Source organism: Podarcis cretensis (assembly GCF_951804945.1).
Source record: "Podarcis cretensis genome assembly, chromosome: 8".
NCBI lineage: Eukaryota > Metazoa > Chordata > Lepidosauria > Squamata > Lacertidae > Podarcis > Podarcis cretensis.
This window is the reverse complement of record NC_137177.1, coordinates 26,675,759-26,694,357: the sequence shown is the minus strand read 5'-3', so window position 1 is coordinate 26,694,357 and position 18,599 is coordinate 26,675,759. Positions and strand designations below refer to the sequence as shown.

At 44.1% G+C, this 18,599-nt stretch overlaps 1 protein-coding gene across 2 annotated transcripts in view; it reads left to right on the top strand.

Moving 5' to 3' along the window:
* WASF2 (WASP family member 2) overlaps positions 1 to 18,336 on the top strand; it is a 47,655-nt gene extending 29,319 nt beyond the window's left edge. For both annotated transcript variants that reach the window (XM_079986131.1, XM_079986132.1), the window contains exons 3-9: positions 1,241 to 1,375; positions 2,242 to 2,395; positions 5,241 to 5,358; positions 6,639 to 6,769; positions 10,627 to 10,776; positions 12,018 to 12,523; positions 13,380 to 18,336. In XM_079986131.1, the coding sequence (XP_079842257.1) occupies positions 1,241 to 1,375; positions 2,242 to 2,395; positions 5,241 to 5,358; positions 6,639 to 6,769; positions 10,627 to 10,776; positions 12,018 to 12,523; positions 13,380 to 13,537 (1,352 nt within the window). In that variant the 3' untranslated portion in view covers positions 13,538 to 18,336. The remainder of the gene's footprint in view (positions 1 to 1,240; positions 1,376 to 2,241; positions 2,396 to 5,240; positions 5,359 to 6,638; positions 6,770 to 10,626; positions 10,777 to 12,017; positions 12,524 to 13,379) is intronic.
* Positions 18,337 to 18,599: the final 263 nt, after the last annotated feature.

Below are 18,599 nucleotides of genomic sequence, written 5' to 3'. Positions count from 1 at the left end.
TACAGTGGTACGTCTGGTTGTATAAACCTTGGGATCCGACCCGGAGCTCCGGAATGGATCCCAAGGTTTCAGCAACCGGAGGTGCCTGTTCTGCGCATGTACGTGGTAGAGTGCTTCTGCGCATGCTTTCACAACCTGAAGTTTACATTACCCGAGGGTACCATAAGCAGAGGTTCTGCTGTACTCACAAAAATGGTGAATTTTTGTACTTGTAGCCTGCCTTTCAGCCCTCTGGGACCTTCAGGGCTACTCACTAGATTTGACACTGCTTGGGGATGAGGATCTCTCTTCTTTAAATCCTTCCCTGATTTCCTTTGTGTTATACTTTAAGATTTACGTAATCCACTGTACTTGCATGAGAAGTTGACCTGCAGAGCTAAACTGAATACTGAATGGTTTACTTTGCTTTGTTGGCTTCTTAAATACACCAAACACTGGTTTAGGCTACTTGGGTACTAGTGGGAACTTCAAGTGTTCTGTAGTTTTGAATTTCATCTTTAAATTTTAAATTGCTTAACTTCAGGTTTCTTCCTTCAGAATACTTGTTGTAAGTGTCTAGTCTGGCAGGAACATTAACATCTCCCAACTCAAATTCGGAGGCATTGTTTTCAACCTTGAAAGCCCCTTGCTTTTTTTGTGCTGCCACCTGCAAGTAATAAATGACTCTGTGCCTACTGTAAAAGAGAGCCGAGAGATGGGGAGTTTCTTTTGGCAGCATTTAATGAAGTGAGCTTTTAGAGGACAATGATGTTGCTGTCATTGTGTGTCTATCCAGTAGACCATCCTAGAAGCTAAAGAGATCACAGACCCACAAGATGAAGGCTAAATGCAACAATATTATCTGATTCATGGCTGCCCTCCTTCTTTATTATTTTATGGAAGGCTTTAAGTTTTTTGTTTCGCTTCCTTCCTTGTTTAATGATGCTGTGGAAGGGTCATGTTTAGCTAGATTGGTTTGTAGACTTTTCCCCTACATGATTTGCTTGTTACAAATGTCCTGATTAGGAGAGCAAAACGTGACTGTTTCCAGTCATTCCCTCCTGAGATAAGAGGACTAAAATATTTATGTATAAATGCTTAGCACACCTATGCATGCACATACAATTTCTGGCACCCCTCTACCAATTGACATGTGGGGTACATAACAAAACTATAATGAAAAAGGAGCCTTTGCTTTATGACACACAAAGAGCAAGAAACTGTGCATTTAGAATTATAACATTCTGCTATTCTTTTTCAGGTAAATTTGCTGAAGACATATTTGGAGAGCTTTTTACTCAGGCAAACACCTTTGCCTTTCGTGTAAGCTCTCTAGTCGAGAGAGTTGACCGCCTTCAGATCAAAGTTACTCAGCTGGATCCCAAAGAGGAGGAAGGTAATGGTGCAAAATTGATACACTTTTAGGCCAACTAAGCTAAATTGCCATAGCAGCAGCTGCAAAATGCTTGTGGACTTGGAATGAACTTGACACCTGCAGACTGTCAGAGTGTGGTCACCTAACTTGCTTATCACCCCATGGATGTGTGTGTCACTTGGTAGTAATGGCAAAAGTGAGGACTTCTTGCTCCTCTGCTCTGCAGGTTTAGGGACACACATGCATAAGCCTGAGACAGCAGCAGGCACCTTTTTTTTTCTTGCAGCTCCCTCCAAAGAGCTTCTGTCCTCTCCTCTTAAGTTACACTGTTTAGTTATTCCTGCAGGCCATGAAAGTTAGCTGCAGGGATTTTGGAGAAAGCTGAAATTGGAGTTCATGAAGGCTTAATGAAGCAAAAATACAATATGTAAGGATTCTGAGCTTCATTGGCCTCCAGAGATTTTTAGAAGGTGGTAGTTTTTGTCAATAACCATAATTCTCAGTTGTAATAAATATGTTCCAATACTTGGCTATTATTTGACTGGTCATTAGACGAAAGAGGGGTTTGGGTTTTTTATGGGGGTGGGTGGAGGTGAACTGTTCAAAGGCCAATTCTACTTGGAAGTTTTTCTGAATGCATATAGATCTTCTCTTTGATTAAAGGGGGTTTGTCTCCCCCCCCCATGTTCTGTTTTTGTGTGTATGTTTCTTTTCTTTTTTAATGGCGTAATTTCAGGGGATAGTGTCTTGAAAGCTCTATTGATGTGGCAGAAGTATCCCATGTTGTGACAGCAGAGAGTATTGAGAACTATAACTGGGCAAACATTGGCTTAGGTTGTGTTTGAAGTGGCTTTATTTTCCTTATTCTTTCATTTCTCTCCTCTTAGTGTCTCTGCAAGGTATTAACACCAGGAAAGCCTTCAAAAGCTCCACAACTCAGGACCAAAAGCTCTTTGACAGAGACTCTCTCCCTGTGCCTGTCCTTGAAACTTATGGCGTTTGTAATATGCCTCCACCTCTTAATATCCTCTCATCCTACAGGTAATGCACCTTATGCTTCTAGTTAAGTGGGGAGGCTGCCCATTCAGTTGAGAAGGTAATGGACCTGCTCTTAAAGGGCTTTCTTCTGTAAAGACTGTGGCGTGGTCCAGCTAGCCCATAAGAAAACCTGCTGACTCACCAAGGGGCCAGTGGACCTTCCTTACAACGGCTAAAATGTCTTGGCCTTTTTAGTTGAGAGAAAAGTTGATGAGAGTGGTGGGCAAAGACTACACAATACAGATTTGTAACATTAAGGAGATGGGTAAACTTTTTCTGCTACAGTACAGTGGTGCCTCGCAAGACGAAATTAATCCGTTCCATGAGGCTCTTCGTATGGCGGTTTTTTCGTCTTGCGAAGCAAGCCCATTGACAGCTTAGCGGATTAGCGCTATTAGCGGTTTAGCGGCTTTTAGCGATCAGCTGTTAAGCGGCTTATCAGCAGATCAGCTGATAAGCGGCTTAGCGCCTTAGGAAAAGGGGGGGAAACTCGCAGGAACTCGCAAGACATTTTCGTCTTGCGAAGCAAGCCCCTAGGGAAATTCGTTTTGCGAAGCGCCTCCAAAATGGAAAACCCTTTCGTCTAGCAGGTTTTCCGTCTTGCGAGGCGTTCGTCTTGCAGGGCACCACTGTACTAGAACACTCAGTTGAAATTAGGAACTGGTTTTGAAAAAAGAAGAAGCACTACTTCACACAGCATGCAGTTGACTTCTGCATCACTCCCACAGTAACTGGTGATGCCTTCTAGTCTTAGAAAACTGTTAAAAAGCAGTAAACAAATCTGTGTAATATAGGGCCCATCTGTGGTGGGTAGCCATGATACGTAAATGCAACTCCCATGTTCAGAGCCTGCCTAGCCTGAGTATGCTGGAGATGTGCTGTGCATATGAGGCTCTAGAGCCAGCTAGCCAGTCACTGCTCAACTAAGTGAGTCTTTGCTGCAATTCAGCAAGATGGTTCTTAACATTGCTTGCTCTGCAGTGGAGGGATGTCTAATGCCATGAGCCTGCAGACTGGATTTCCTTTAGCCAAACGGCTCAAGGGCCATATTTCTCCACCTGCAGCAGTAGCATAATTTCATGCTCCTTCTGCACACCCTTGCCAGATCAAGCATTTGACGGAACAGCATGTGCTAGGTGGAGAGTCAGAACAGGAGGGTTGCATGGTACATCCCTACCTTGCAAGTGCTCCTTCCAGTGGGAAATAAGCTGCCCCTGCCAATGGAGGCCTTTTGCTTTCAAACGGAGGATATGTCTGTCCATGAGGTCTACACTGGGCGTGGGCAAGTGCTTACCTAGCAGCTCCCTATATTATTTCCTGATGTGTTTCCCAATGTGTTATGGGGAGAGGCTGCTATTTAGTGGTAGTGCTCACACTTTCCATGCAGAAGGATCCAGGTTCAATCCCTGGCATCACTAGGTAGAGCTGGACTCTGGCCTGAAACCACGGAGAACCACTGCCAGTCAGTGTAGACATTATGGAGCTAGATGGCAGGGCTCTTATGTGGCCTGGAGGCCTCCATTAAGCTCTCCCTGCTACTGAGGTTATTTGTAACTTCCCTTTTGGGAATTTTGAGAATTGATGTGCTTTGAAAAACGGTTCGGTGCTTTGTGGTATAGATTTGTAGTCATAGCAGTAAATAAATTTCTGTGGTGGCAAGCCTAGCATATAACTTTGGTGTTTGTTCATACAAACTCTTTTGTGTAATCTTGCTGTTCCTTTCTTACTCCCTTTGTGCAATTTGCAGTGCATACATTTGCACGTATTATTGCCTGAAGTGAGTGCAGACAGTTCTTCTGAAAAGTGTGATTGTCTGTTGGTCCTTTTGCATCTCCAGAGACTGATACATCCTAGAGGAGAATGTGCCAGTGATACCAGACAGCTTTTATTTGCTTTCCATCTAATTATGTCATGTCATCTTGTGAAGATAGTACACATGGTGCAATCGGAATGGGATCAGGGTTAAGAATACACATATTTACTCAGTCCCCATCAACAAATATCTTTTGAGTAGGTAAAAAGTAATTACTGATAGCTGGAGGCAGCTGTCTTTGAGATGCGACTGCACTGCAGTGGAGGTGTGTGGCTGTGAGCTAGTGACCGAGAACCTGTTTCCTCTCCATGATCAGGGACTATGGGGTGTCCCATCCCCAGACTCTACAGTTTAAACAGGTGTCTTGCTTCTTTCAGGAGCAGCCAGATGGACGGAGTATAAATAATAAATTATTATTATTATTCCTTTTTAGCCTATTTATTAGAGCAGAGAATCTCTGCTCATCATAGGGTGGGTGGGAAGAGAAGAGAAAGAAACCCACCTAATACTTAACACCAGTTTTAATATACTTCTTCCAGGTGTGGCCTCTTCCACTTCCCCCTCCTCTTAGAAACTTAGAAGCTGTCAGCCCAAGTTTGGAGGACTTGCAGCCTCTTATCAGCCCCACACTTACTGAGCTGCAGCCCATTGTGTCTGATTGGACTACTTGTGAGAAAGCAACCAGTTTAGACTCTTTCCCACATGGCAGTCATAGTCCAACAACATCTGAGAGGGCAACAGGTTCTCTAACCCTGATGAATACTGTGAAAAATTGCCTTCTGCACCTGGAAGGAACAGCAAATGCCCTGGCTAGTGCAGGATGGGATGGAAAGATTCAATCCTCTTCCACCTGCCCCAGACGGTTTTTAAAAAAGAGGTGGGGGATGTTTTCATTCTTGGACCACAGCGTTTGCATCTGAAATTTGGTGCATCTTAGTTGGGCTTTAGGTAAACATTTGATTATCTTGTGGTGAGTCAGTCTCTCTCTCTCTCTCTCTCTCTCTCTCTCTCTCTCTCTCCCCCACCCCCTCCTAGGGATGACGGCAAAGAAGCACTTAAATTCTATACAGATCCGTCATATTTCTTTGATCTTTGGAAGGAGAAAATGCTGCAGGACACGAAGGATATCATGAAAGAGAAGCGGAAGCATAGGGTAAGATGAAGGGTATATTTTGCTCTTTGTGGGTTTTTTATCCCTAAAACAGGGAAAGGCAAGATATAAGATATTGCCACTGTCTGAATCCAGGCAGCCCTTTTTTGAAGTGGACATGAACACACAACAGGGTTGGTTCTTTTTATTTCAGTTTAAGTAGATAAAGTGGAATCAAATCTGCATCATTGGGTGTTTGTGCTGCGACAAGTCATGCCTTTTATTTACATGTGGAGATAATATTTAGACGCTCTTCACAAATTCCAGTGTGTTGTTAACATCTCTTCCTTGAAGATAGTGAGGTTTGCATCAGAGTAAACACAAATACATAGGATTGGACTGCAAGCTTTTTACTCTGAAGAAAAATCTGGCTTTTGTACTTATTTGTTGTAACTCATCAAGGCTGTCTTTAACATTCTGGAAAATTTTCCTCCCTTTCCTCTGCAGTGTGTCAATTGTGTTGGGATTGTGCTCAGATGAAGCTTTTCCAAAACTAACCCCTTTTCCCCTGATCTGAGGCCTGCAATCCCGGGGGGGGGGGGGACAGAATAAAAGGGAAGGACTGAAGCCCCACTTATTTTCCAGAATTTCCATGGCAGAGTGGCAGGGCGGGGAGAGAAGGCAAATGGGATCCAACACAATATGCTAAAAGGTGTTTTCTCTGAACCAAATTTTGACACTCCCTCTCCTTGATCTCTTCTGAGGCAAAGGGAGCCATGCTTCTCTTTTGCTTTGAAAGGGATTGTGGCTGTACAGATTGTAGTTTTATGGCATGTGCATGAAGGTAAAGGTGAAGGGACCCCTGACCATTAGGTCCAGTCGCGGACAACTCTGGGGTTGCAGCGCTCATCTCACTTTATTGGCCGAGGGAGCCGACGTACAGCTTCCAGGTCATGTGGCTAGCATGACTAAGCCGCTTCTGGCAAACCAGAGCAGCACACAAAAACGCTGTTTACCTTCCCGCCGGAGCGGTACCTATTTATCTACTTGCACTCTGACGTGCTTTTGAACTGCTAGGTTGGCAGGAGCAAGTGCATAGTTGCAGACAATACAGTATAGAAGGAGTTTTTTGAAGGTAAGAAGTGAACGCTATTGGTCTCTTCCACCTGGGTTGAAGGTAGAGTCTTTTGGGAGCTGGGACACAAGGTTTGGCATATTAGTAGCTTCTCCTATGTCCTATGAAGTCTAGGGTGAGGGACAGCACTTGGTCATCTTTGTTTCTTTTGTTCAACATCATTGCAGGTTATTGTGGTAACTCATAATCCTTTTTATATATTTTCTAGAAAGAAAAGAAGGATAATCCAAATAGAGGAAATGTGAACCCTCGGAAAATCAAAAGCCGGAAGGAAGAATGGGAGAAAATGAAAATGGGACAGGAGTTTGTTGAGTCGAGGGAAAAACTTGGACCAGGAGGGTAAGAGCTTATTCAGCAAATGGTCTGCTTGGTTGATCTGAATATGATCCACATAGCTCTGCTGTTCCTCTGGTTTAACATTTCAATGCTACTCTTACTGTGGCTTTTGTTGTTGTTGTTGTTTAGTCGTTTAGTCATGTTCGACTCTTCGTGACCCCATGGACCAGAGCACGCCAGGTACTCCTGTCTTCCACTGCCTCCCGCAGTTTGGTCAGACTCATGTTGGTAGCTTCGAGAACACTGTCCAACCATCTCGTCCTCTGTCGTCCCCTTCTCCTTGTGCCTTCCATCTTTCCCAACATCAGGGTCTTTTCCAGGGAGTCTTTTCTTCTCATGAGGTGGCCAAAGTATTGGAGCCCCAGCTTCATGATCTGTCCTTCCAGTGAGCACTCAGAGCTGATTTCCTTAAGAATGGAGAGGTTTGATCTTCTTGCAGTCCATGGGACTCTCAAGAGTCTCCTCCAGCACCATAATTCAAATCATCAATTCTTCGGCGATCAGCCTTCTTTATGGTCCAGCTCTCACTTATTGTGGGTTTTACATTCTACCAATAATCCATTTGGTGATAAGGTTTTATAACAAGTCCAGGAGTGAAACGTTTGTCATAAGTTTGCAACTTGCATGTATGTGGTGCTTAGGGGAGGTTACTTAAAATTGGCTGAGAGTCTTTAACGAAGTGTTTTCAGAATTTTATTATCCTTGGGCTGGCTTCAGTGCAAGCACAGCAGAAGTGCAAAACACGAAAAACAAAAATGCAAGGAGCTTGAGGTTTCCATTTCTTGAATAGCAGCCCTGTGTCACATGGCAGCCCACGTGGAAACTGGAGGGCCTCTCTGGCTGCTTGTGATCTGGCACAGAGGTGGTCTGTTGCTCAAAGCAAAGTCAAGATTCATATTGAGCATGACCCACCCATAGGCATGCCTGAAGCAGCTTTTCAGATCCTAGCCCAAGTCAGTTTTCTGTATCTCTGGTGCAGAAGTTCAAGGGCTTGAAAGCTGATTTCCCCACTTCTCAGATCTTCTTGATTTTGATAGCTGTCTGCAGGAGTCCTGTCTCATTCTGCTTTCACAAAACCCTCTCCCACTCCCAAATACTGCATGTTTATTGATTTGCATAATTCTGAAATGGGATAAAACGAAGAGGAAAATGAGCAGCTTAGATAGATAGATGTTAAGTACGTGATAGTGGGTGCATGTAACTGCATGCTATACAGCCTGATGGATCGTCTTAAAGTAATAGCTGCTGAACTTGCATACTGGTGCTTGGAGCCATTGCAAGTGGTAATAGGGACTGAGGTAGCTGCTCCTGGTATGACTTACTGGAATTAAGGTCAGAGCATGCTCTCCAAGCTGGCCATTCTTCATGAGGAACACAGCCATTTATAAGAAGAGAATTCTCTCTGCAGAATCCAAATTGAGGGTACTTTCTTCACCCAAACTTGGCCACAAGCTGCGTGTTCCTGTTTGGCCCCAGCTCATGACTGTAGAGGTGGCACTTCGGACATGGCGTTCTGGCAATCAGAACAATTCCCAGCTGGTTAGCTTGGCAGCATTCTAGGCGGTAGCTTTCTACCCGGAGAGATAAGCACACAATATGATTCTGACTCTTTCTGATACTCTTAACAGAAGGGAGGGATCAGAAATGGAACCGTTTAGTAGCCTTTCTCCTTTCAGTTGAATCAGAGATTTAATGGAACTGTCCATTTCAAGGCTGAATGCCACAGCAGGTGGGGAGAAGATGGCAAGGACCAGGTTTAATGGCCACTTCCCCTATAAAAGAATGTGGCCTTCTGTTTTAGACCCATGTAGTATGAAGCTTCCACCCATTTTGCATTTTCCAAGCCTTCCTTTTAGGAAAAGAAACCCTCATTTTTCTTCCATACCACTTTCTTGTTTGTGGATTTTGCTTTTAGTTCTTGCCTTAGCTTCCACAGAATTGCATAATCGTAGTCTGAAGAACACTATTCCTGCCCTTTAAGTGAGTGGACTGGAAAGCTGTGTACACTCAGGTTGTGGATACTTGTTTGTTCCTACTTGCTGTCCCTTTAAAAACATAGCTTGTCTAAAGCTGCTCCTAAAACTGCAAGCATTTCTGTTGCAAAAGAGAAGCCTTTGGCTGTGCTGGAATGGAAGGATGATTGGCAAAGGTGTGCCCTTGCCTTGCCTCTTTTCCAGTGTGCCTTCTGCTGGGCCCTGATCTGAAGGTTATTAGAAGGGAGCTGCCCACACTATCACACTTTTCAGAGTCCCTCAACATGTGCCTGCTAGCGCCTGTTTTCCACACTGATGTGGTCTAGCAGTGAATTGTAAATGTCAATTAGATAACTTTAAAGGGTTTTCTTAATTGTCAGGCAAGCAGGTGAAGCTTCAGTAACTGTGTATTTATGTCCATCACTTACAGCCGGTGCCTGTCGGCTTGGAGACATATAGCAAATTTGTAAAAACAAATGGAGCCTATATCTGAATTGGGTGCAGCACTACAGGCATAATGCTGGCCACACAAATGAGTGTTTGTGATTTGCCTGAGTTGGTGTGATCATGAGCAGGCTCCCAGGACTGCACTTCCCACCTTTGGCAGGAGAAGGTTGTTTGTGTAAATTATTCACCAATGCTTTATCTTAAAGCAGTTCCTGTACTGGATACTTCACTATTTCTAACTGAATCCAATCTATATATGGCTAGATCACTTTCAAATGTGCAGGTAGGGACAGTTGGAGCTCCTAAAAATTGGTGGTCCTTTGGAGAGGACTTACCAAATGTTCAGAACATACATCGCAAATACATGTATGCACATATATTCCTTTCTAGCTCCTCCTGCCAGGAAAAAGTATGGAATATGCAGCCCCACCTCACTCTATAAAGGTCTGATGCAATGAGAGCAATCTGGGGAGCTGGAGAGTCCCCTCTATACCAGTGTTAGAAACTGAGATAAATGGCACCTTTAAGATAGGTTATGGGTGCAACAACAGAATGTCTGTTGTTGTTGTTTAGTTGTGTCCGACTCTTCATGACCCCATGGACCAGAGCACGCCAGGCACTCCTGTCTTCCACTGCCTCCCGCCGTTTGGTCAAACTCATGCTGGTAGCTTCGAGAAGACTGTCCAACTGTCTTGTCCTCTGTCGTCCCCTTCTCCTAGTGCCCTCAATTTTCCCAGCATCAGGGTCTTTTCCAGGGAGTCTTCTCTTCTCATGAGGTGGCCAAATTATTGGAGGCTCGGCTTCAGGATCTGTCTACCCCCTCTCTTCCAAATAAAAGCTTTATTTCAGTATTATATGCAAATCTCGTTCTAATGAGTCAAATTTATATGTGGTGGTTTCCTTTTTTAAAGCCATAATCTTTATTGAAATTTTAACAATACATAATGAAAACAAAATAGGCGAATATAAAATGTTGACTAAGCAAAAGAACCTAACAGTGGGAATGTGCATAAACACAGTTCATAGAACATGCAGTTGTAACAGTAGGGGACACAACTTGTATTTTAATTTTGTTTAATTAATAAACCCTTGCTGCTTCATGTGTGATCTCATAAAGTTCCCCAGCTGCCCTGCCTTGCACACATTAGCAGGAGTGTCATTGGGATTGAAAGTCTTTTGACAGGGGCTGCTCTCTGACTCTTCATGGGCACACAGCACCACTCTGCTACTGAAAATGGTAGCCTCTTACTAGACTTTCAATCCAAATGATCCGGCAAGATGGTACAGTTTTCAGTACCAGAGTGGTTCTGATCTTGATGGCATTGTTTGTATTTCTTCCTGACTTGAATGTTCTGGAAGTATTATTTACTTGGGGTCCATTGAAGCCTTGGAAGGGTTTTTATCTGCTGTAATCCGTCTTGTCCTTTTGCTGATTTTTAGATACCCGTCTAATATGGTCTATCAGAATGGTAGCATTGGTTCCAATGAGAGTGTTGATGCCAACTACTACCCCCCGCCTCCGCAGCCAGATTCACCATTGCCTCCTTTGTTCACAGAGGACAGTCTTCCACCACCACCAATGGAATTTAGGTAAGCACCACTGAAGGACCACAATCAATGGAATGAAAGAAGCAAGCTGTTTTGTTTTTCCATAAAACAAGTGCTTCCAGTAAGACCACAGTGAGCCTGTCATATAAACCCCATCCATGAAGCTTGTAGTGGTAGCTTGGGAGGAGAAGTGCCCATTATTGTTTTTTAAGCAATCCTCAAAACACCTCACAAACAAGGGTGCTGCCCCGTGGTTTCTTGCCACATCCTGCTTAGGGTTGTGTTGCACAGCACATTTAACCTTCATGGAGAGATTAGATTTCCTCCATGTTAGGCTGCTATGTGCAACCCAAGTGTCTTGCCATGATTGCGCATGACTGTCAGCCACGGTGAATCCAATCGGTGAGGAACAGCTGTAGTTACTCTCCAGACTGGGGAAGCGTTTTACTAAGAGGGAGAGTATACTACTCCTTAGGGGAGGTATGTGGAGGAGGGGGGGAGTTTAGGTGAGAATTCACATACAGTGGTACCTCGTCTAGCCTCCGCCTCGTCAAGCATCCGTGGCAAACCCAGAAGTACCGGAACGGGTTACTTCTGGGTTCGCCGCTCATGCATACGTAGAAGTGCAAACCTCTCTGTGCGCATGCACAGACACGGCACCTTGTCCAGCGTCCTTTTCAGCCAGCGACCAGGGCTCTGGAATGGATCCCGGTTGCAAAACGAGGTACCGCTGTATTTCTTTTCGTTACCATGAAATCGATGTCTCACTCATCCTGACATCCTGACATTCCTATGCAATTTTGTGTTAATGTGCCATATTCCTAAATCAAGTTCCGATGGGTTTCCTTCCCTCTTCAGGGTTGCTTTAAGAATGGTTCCTGTAGCTATCTTAGCTGGAAAATGCTATTGTGGAATGATGGGATTCCAAGGTACCAGCATTTCCTGGAGCTGGATTTAAAACAAACAAACAAACAAACAAACACACACACACACACCCTGGCAACAAGAATTTTTAATCTTTTGAGCAAGCTGTGCTCAAATACTTTCACATGTGTGCATGTGTTGGAATACTTTCCAAAGTCAGCCGTTGGATGCTAAACAGAATATTGGAACATAACTCCCAAACTCCTGGATCTCTTAGCCAAGAGTGATCTAATAAATGAAGCAAGTTACTATCTGGGAAACCTGAGAAATAGTGCTTACCCTTTTCCAGTTTATAATATTTGCAAAACTCATGGGACATTATTTCCCCTGTCTCCTTCCCAAATCTCTGCTTTCAACAGCTATCCAGCACAAAATCAGAGTGGTTCCGGAGGGGTGAGAAAACCCAGCCTAGTCAGCCCAAGCCACCCTCCACCAGCTCCACCTATTGGCTCGCCACAGGGTGCCAGGCCAGGATTTGCACCACCTCCTGCACCGCCGCCGCCGCCACCGATGATCGGTGTTCCTCCACCGCCTCCACTGTCAGGCTTTCCGACTGCAGGCATCCCACCTCCACCATCTCCACCCTCATTCCCACCTCACCCTGATTTTGCCGCCCCTCCTCCTCCACCACCTCCAGCAGCAGAATACGCTGCTGTGCCTCCACCCCTGGTACCCCCACCAACAGGAGGTGCACCGCCCCCTCCTCCGCCCCCGCCCCCTCCTGGTCCACCTCCATCATCTTTTGGCGGCATGGATGGGCCAGAAACCCATCTTCCACAACCAGATTCGGGGTCATCCAAGGCCAAGTCCTCATTGCCTGCTGTTAGTGAGGCTAGGAGCGACTTGCTTTCTGCTATCCGTCAAGGTAAGTCTCTTCTCATTTCGCAGTTTTAATGCCTGAAACGAGACCAATGGATTGGGAACTTGGAGTCCTCCAGGTGTTTTAGAGCACCCATCAGCCTCAGCCAGCATGCCTAGTGGTCAGGGATTATGAGAGTTGTGGTCCTGCAATGTCTGGACTAGACATTTCATGTGTGTGTGTGTATTTTGGCGGGGCTTACTGGAGCTGCTAGATCCCTAGTCATTTAGCAAATGTGTACTGGGAATACTTGCAACAAACCTTCCTTTTTCACTCCAGTTAGGGCATCCTCTTTGAACCTTTGCAATTTAGCCTGTTTGTAACTGCCTATCACGTGTCCTAACCTGAGAAAGCAGTGAAAGAGCCACACTTTTTTACTCTCGTTTCCTTATTACTCATTTGAATTCTTCACTGCCAGTGAACTAAATTGGTTCAGACTATAGCTGTAGTGGAATATTAGGACCAGTTGAAACTTTAAAAACTGCACGTCTAAATAACTGCTGGTTTTTGTCTTTTCAAAGACTGCTTGTTGCTGCTTTATCCCAGTATGCTTTACTTCAACCTGAGATCCTTTGCTCTTAACATAATTAGTCTTCAATAAGCTTTCTGTGCCACAGTCTTCAGATGATCATGTATTAGGCCCCTGCTAAGTCCTGCACCAGCAACATTTTTTAAAAAAATCATCTCTCCTGAGATCTAGCTTGTTTGTTTTCAGCTGGCCCTAATAAAGGTATTTCATATTACTCCCATGTCTGCCCCGCCCCCAACACTGAGCAGCCTTATGGGGCAGTCCCACAACATTACCAAAGACCACTGTTCCCTGGAAGGACCACCTCTAACCTTTTCTTTCCTCCCTTGATAGGATTCCAGCTCCGTAAAGTAGAAGAGGAGCGTGAACAAGAGAAGCGAGAAGTTGTGGGCAATGATGTGGCAACCATCCTCGCCCGCCGCATCGCAGTGGAATACAGCGATTCCGAGGATGATTCTTCAGAGTTTGATGAGGACGACTGGTCCGATTAAACACCAGCCCACCATTTGGGAGTGGGGGGAGTGGGTTTGAGAGAAAACTTCTATAACTTCTGAGATTGCCAAAACCATTTCCCCCTTATTTTTCTCTCTCGTCCAGTAACCAAAGATCAATGTGCCCAACTTCCAAGTAACCACCAGCCTCTTTCCATTGGTGGGATTTGTGCCTCCTTCCAGCAAGAAGGAAACTGAAACTAACCCCAGATCTCCATATTCTCAGGGTCCTAATCAAAAAAATCTGCTCTCTTGGGGTTGGGAGATAATTTCGTAAAAACAAAACAAAATAACATTGCCTGTCCTGTTGCAGTCAGTATGTGTTGGTTAAAATGATGGGCATCTTGAAGGGCAATAAAACTTCCAGGCGATGCTCTTCCGCTTTACAGCTTTACAGTGTGCATTGGAAATACTCTGCAAGCAGCCGGTGATTTGCCTTATCCAGTCAAATCGGCAAATGGATTTGAATTTCTATTCCCAACCCATCCCATCAACAATCTCCAGAATGCTCAATTCAAAATGTAAAGCCCAATGTTCATGAGAGTTGCACTATATACAGAACAGTTACTTCCCTCCCCCAATTCTGTTTTGACAGTCTGAGGTGTGACCCAGAGGTCATAGATCCTTTTTGCCCAGTTCCATATAGCCAAGCTGGTTTCACTAATGATAGAATTAGTGCCTGCTGCATGGGCAATAACTTTCTGCCATGTTCCCCAAATAGAAAGCAATAAGCACTGGGCATGATTTTGTATTGCAGACAATATAGCTGCATCATCTTGGTCTGTTGGGGGCCAAAAGTGGATCAGATTGGTTGCACATCCGTTTCAAAATTATGAGACTGTAACATCTTATATTAGAGGCTGAGCAGCAGCAATTTCAAGCCATTGGCCCAAGCTCTCTGTCTCTTCAGGCATCACATGTGGACTTTGAGGATTAAAAAGTTGGTCATCTCTCTATGCCTAGTCTGCTTCACTAGCTTGCTTTAATCCTTCAGCAATTAGTTCCAAGGTCTATAGCAGCAGCTTTAGATCCCCTTACCTCTTTTTAGACAGGTGCCTTTTTACATTAGCTTTTCTGGGTCAAGAGCTCTGGATACATTAGCTTCTCTGGGTCAGTTAGCTCCCTTGGCCAAGAGCTGGTGTGCAGAAGGTCCTTAAATTTATCTGGGGATCCTGGTTACTGGAATAATGACAGCCACTCCCATAATGAGGGTGCTTCTTCTGGGTGCTAATTGGGAGCTCTCCTTTTTTTTAACCTGTTTGAAATTCTTTACCTTTCCACATGCCTCTCCTCCTTTTTCACACTGTGACATGCCTTGTAACAGCTTTCGTACACCAAAGGAAAGGTGTCATCTTGTTTCTTTCTGTCTCATGCTTCCAACCCTTTATTACATGTCCTTTTTTTTTTTTTTTAAGGGTGTCTGATGCCAGAGCTTAGTGTTGTGTTTTAGCCAAGGGACCAAAGTATTAAAAGCAGGCACAAATTTGTTTCGGACTGAACTCAGAGTCCCAGCGAGGGAGCGGGGAGAATTTGTATCTAAACTACACTATGAGGTTCCTTCAGACATTCCCTGATGGAAGGCTAGTGCTTTTTGCTTTTGGTGCAGAGCTGCTTTAAGCATATGTTTCCATTGTCTTGAGAAAAAGGAGGCAATAGGCTCTTCACTGGTGGATTAGCACTCAATGTTAGAACACAGGATATTTGTATCATAAAAAGGCAGGGGGGAGACAGGGTGCTGCTTTCACATAGACCATGCATCCTGGAAGGTGCTGTGTCTGCTGTGATTTGGAACACTGAGTTTCTTGTTCAGGCACCAAGATCAGCAGCTGGCTTGTAATGTCTGTTGTATAATGTGCCTTGCAGTTCTTCCCAGTCTTTGCTCTCAAAATCTATGCAACAGAACCTGCAGCTTTGCAGTAGGAAACTATTTAGAGATGGCATTTGTGTGTGTGGTGTTCTGTCTAAGGCAGTGTTAGCCAAACTTGGCCCTCCAGCTGTTTTGGGACTACAACTCCCATCATCCCTGACCACTGGTCCTGTTAGCTAAAGAACAAGTAATACTCTCTGCAAAGCCTAGTGTACACATTAAGGATCACTAAAAATGGACTGGTTATTCATGGACTTGCTACTCCCATTATTTTGTAATCAGGTCAGTGGTAGTTAGCGTGGCAGTTCACCCCACCCCATCCCACCCAGTGGATGGTTGCACACTGGCTAGCAGCTTGAACCTAAGTTTGTAATCGAGTGAACAGAAATAGGAGTAGTGGCCATCCTTAATTGTGCAGAATAAACATGTGAACTTCTCAGCATGTGCTTGGACTTCTAATGGTTTTATAGTGGTGATGATAACTTTCTGCAGTCTTCAGGTGTGGATATAACATATGTACAGAGCAATTCATTTTAAGAGTTGAAAAATAAGTTACCTGTAACCAGTGCTATTTTTCTAGAAAAAGAGGTGCCGGAACTCACCATGAACACCTCCCTTGTTCTCTTATAATGCCAGTGGCGCCCACCTGAGAGGTGTTGGAACTGAGTTCCAGTGAGTTCCAACTGGAAAAAGGGTCATGCCTTTAACTCAGGTGCTCCCTGCTAAATCTGTGTCTGCTGTTGCCCTTTGAAATGGGCAGCATGATGCATTGGAGAATGACATGCAGCCCATGGGAGTTTAAGATGAATGGTTTAAAATAAGAGATTGTTTGCCCAGATTGTATCATTGAGGCTTGTGAACCTCTGGCTGCAGCCGTGTAATGGGTGCTGTCAAAATACTGAACAGCCTGCCCCATTTTTGCAGTTTAGTTTTGCTGTAGAAACAGGTATCAAGCTTTCTAAAACAAATCACACTGTCTTCTCTTGAAACGTCTGCTAGTGTGTGCTGGTAACCAAAATGGAAACAAGATGTGTGTCCGGGATGGTTTCCATCAGTCAGTTGGCTTTTTTAAAAGCTATTTTGACTGTAGAATCACTTGTCTATCATGGGTGTTGTGTGGTTTCTGTTGATTGGTTTTTAACCCCTCCTTGAGGGTTCTTAAATTTTACTTAGCAGTCTTCTAAAGTAGAGTGATAGGGAACAGCCATTGTTCAGTTAAGTGAAGGGGGGGAGCAGATTTCTTGAAAACCCTTATGCTTGAGCCTTTTTAGGCCCCAGGACTCTTAAGCACATCCGCTAGAACTGTGGTACCCCCCCCCCCACTGCATTCTGCAGAAAGCTTGCCAGTTACTCTGCCCCCTTCTCTTTTACTTCACAGCACATTTGTGAGTCAGTCCTTTTTTCAAGCTCTTTTAGCCTTTGCTTTTAAAGTGCTCTTACTCTTCTTCCTTGGCTCCAATTTTCGACCACAGCCACCTGGGATGCAGAGTGTTTGGTCTTAACCCTCTCCTACAGCCAATGAATTTCCCCTTCTTTCCTTGCTTCTCCATCACCGCTGACCAAATCCAAGGAGAAAGACCCTTGAATGTCCCAGAGGCCACAAGCAGCCTTTCAGCTCTCTAAAATGTGCCTCCTTTTGAACTACATGCTTGGGGAAAGGAGAGAGTGTCCTTTTTGACAAGCTGTTCATGCCTTCAGAGACTCTCAAGCTGTTCTGTGTTTGATTTTCCTTTGTATGTACCTTAAAAAAATCTTTATAAAGTGTGGGGTGGGATAAGGGTCTGATTATATATATATTTTTTTGTATTGCCGCTTTTAACACACTTCATTTTAAATGATTTTTAAAAAAACTAACCAATTTCTTTTTGTTTCCTGTCTAGGATGATAGATGACTTTGATAAGTGCCTTATTTCGTATGACACAAATATATTTATAAGAGTAATTATTTCATGTGTATTGTTAAGGGCTCACCTAAACAAAAGATGGAATGCTGAAAGAAACCACCTTTAATTCTCCCCCAGTTCACCTGGTGGATTTTACGGTAAAGAAACATCATTAGATGTGAATTGGTATCTGGGGGGGAAGCAGTTACGACTGGAGTTGCTTGATTCTTACTGGGGGCAAAATATTCCTATCAGGCCAAGGGTTGGTTCACATGCTTCTGAGTGGTAGGCACAATGGCTGCTGCCATGTTTTCCCAGATTGATCATCATGTATATTTTCACATGCTTATTGAATAATGAGGCATGTGGTCAGACAACCATTTTTGTTGCTGTACATGCAAAGCTTACTAGATGCCCAGAAACTGGCTGTTGCCATAGATCCAGTGGTTGTGTGAACTTGCCCTTGGGTGGCTCTAAGAAAATATTGTCTGATCTTACCAGAAAATGCTATTATGAGCCCACCCTTGTTCAACACTGAGGCCAGTAACGGCTTGATGGTGAGGTGCCAAATTTTAGTTTGTCCACCTTAGGTGAGGAGGGAAGTAACATTGTTTTCCTTCATTACCTTCAAACAGAATTTGGCCCTCCTTGTTCATCTGATTATTATTTCTGGCTACAGTTCTTAATCCAGACTTTTTAAATAATTGCTTTTATAAACTCTTCCAGTCTTCTCTCTCTCTCTCTTTTCTTGAGGGACTTTTTGTAATGTACATGTGATTTTAAAAAAATACTTTTTACCATGTAAACTTTACAGAAATGATAAATTCTTTTTCGCCAATCAAAAGTTGTGTTCATATTACTTGGAAGTGGAGGGGGGATGATACGTTTGAGGTAGCAGAAGTGTAAGATGCTTTCTCCTTCATGCTCAGTCTGAGGATTGAAAAGGCTCTTAAACTGCTGTTGTGTCTATGCAAACTAAACTTAAAAAGGAGGTCACCTTCCTCAGCCTCCCTGTGCTCATAATGCCCCAAATAAATAGCTAACCTTGTCATTTGTTTCCAGGAAATTCTATCTGTCAAAGCAAAAATGGTCTTGCCAGATCAGATCAAGACTGTCTCATCCAGCAGTTCATCTCCCAACAGTGGCCAGCCAGATACCTTGAAGTTCACGGGTAATAGCTGTGCCCTGTTTGCAATATGAATGCACTGCCTTCAGTCACGAAAGCTCTGTTTTTGGCTTTATCATGGCTATCTATTTTCTGCACATTTGTCTACTCCGCAACAAAAAACAACCAACCCACATCAACCATATG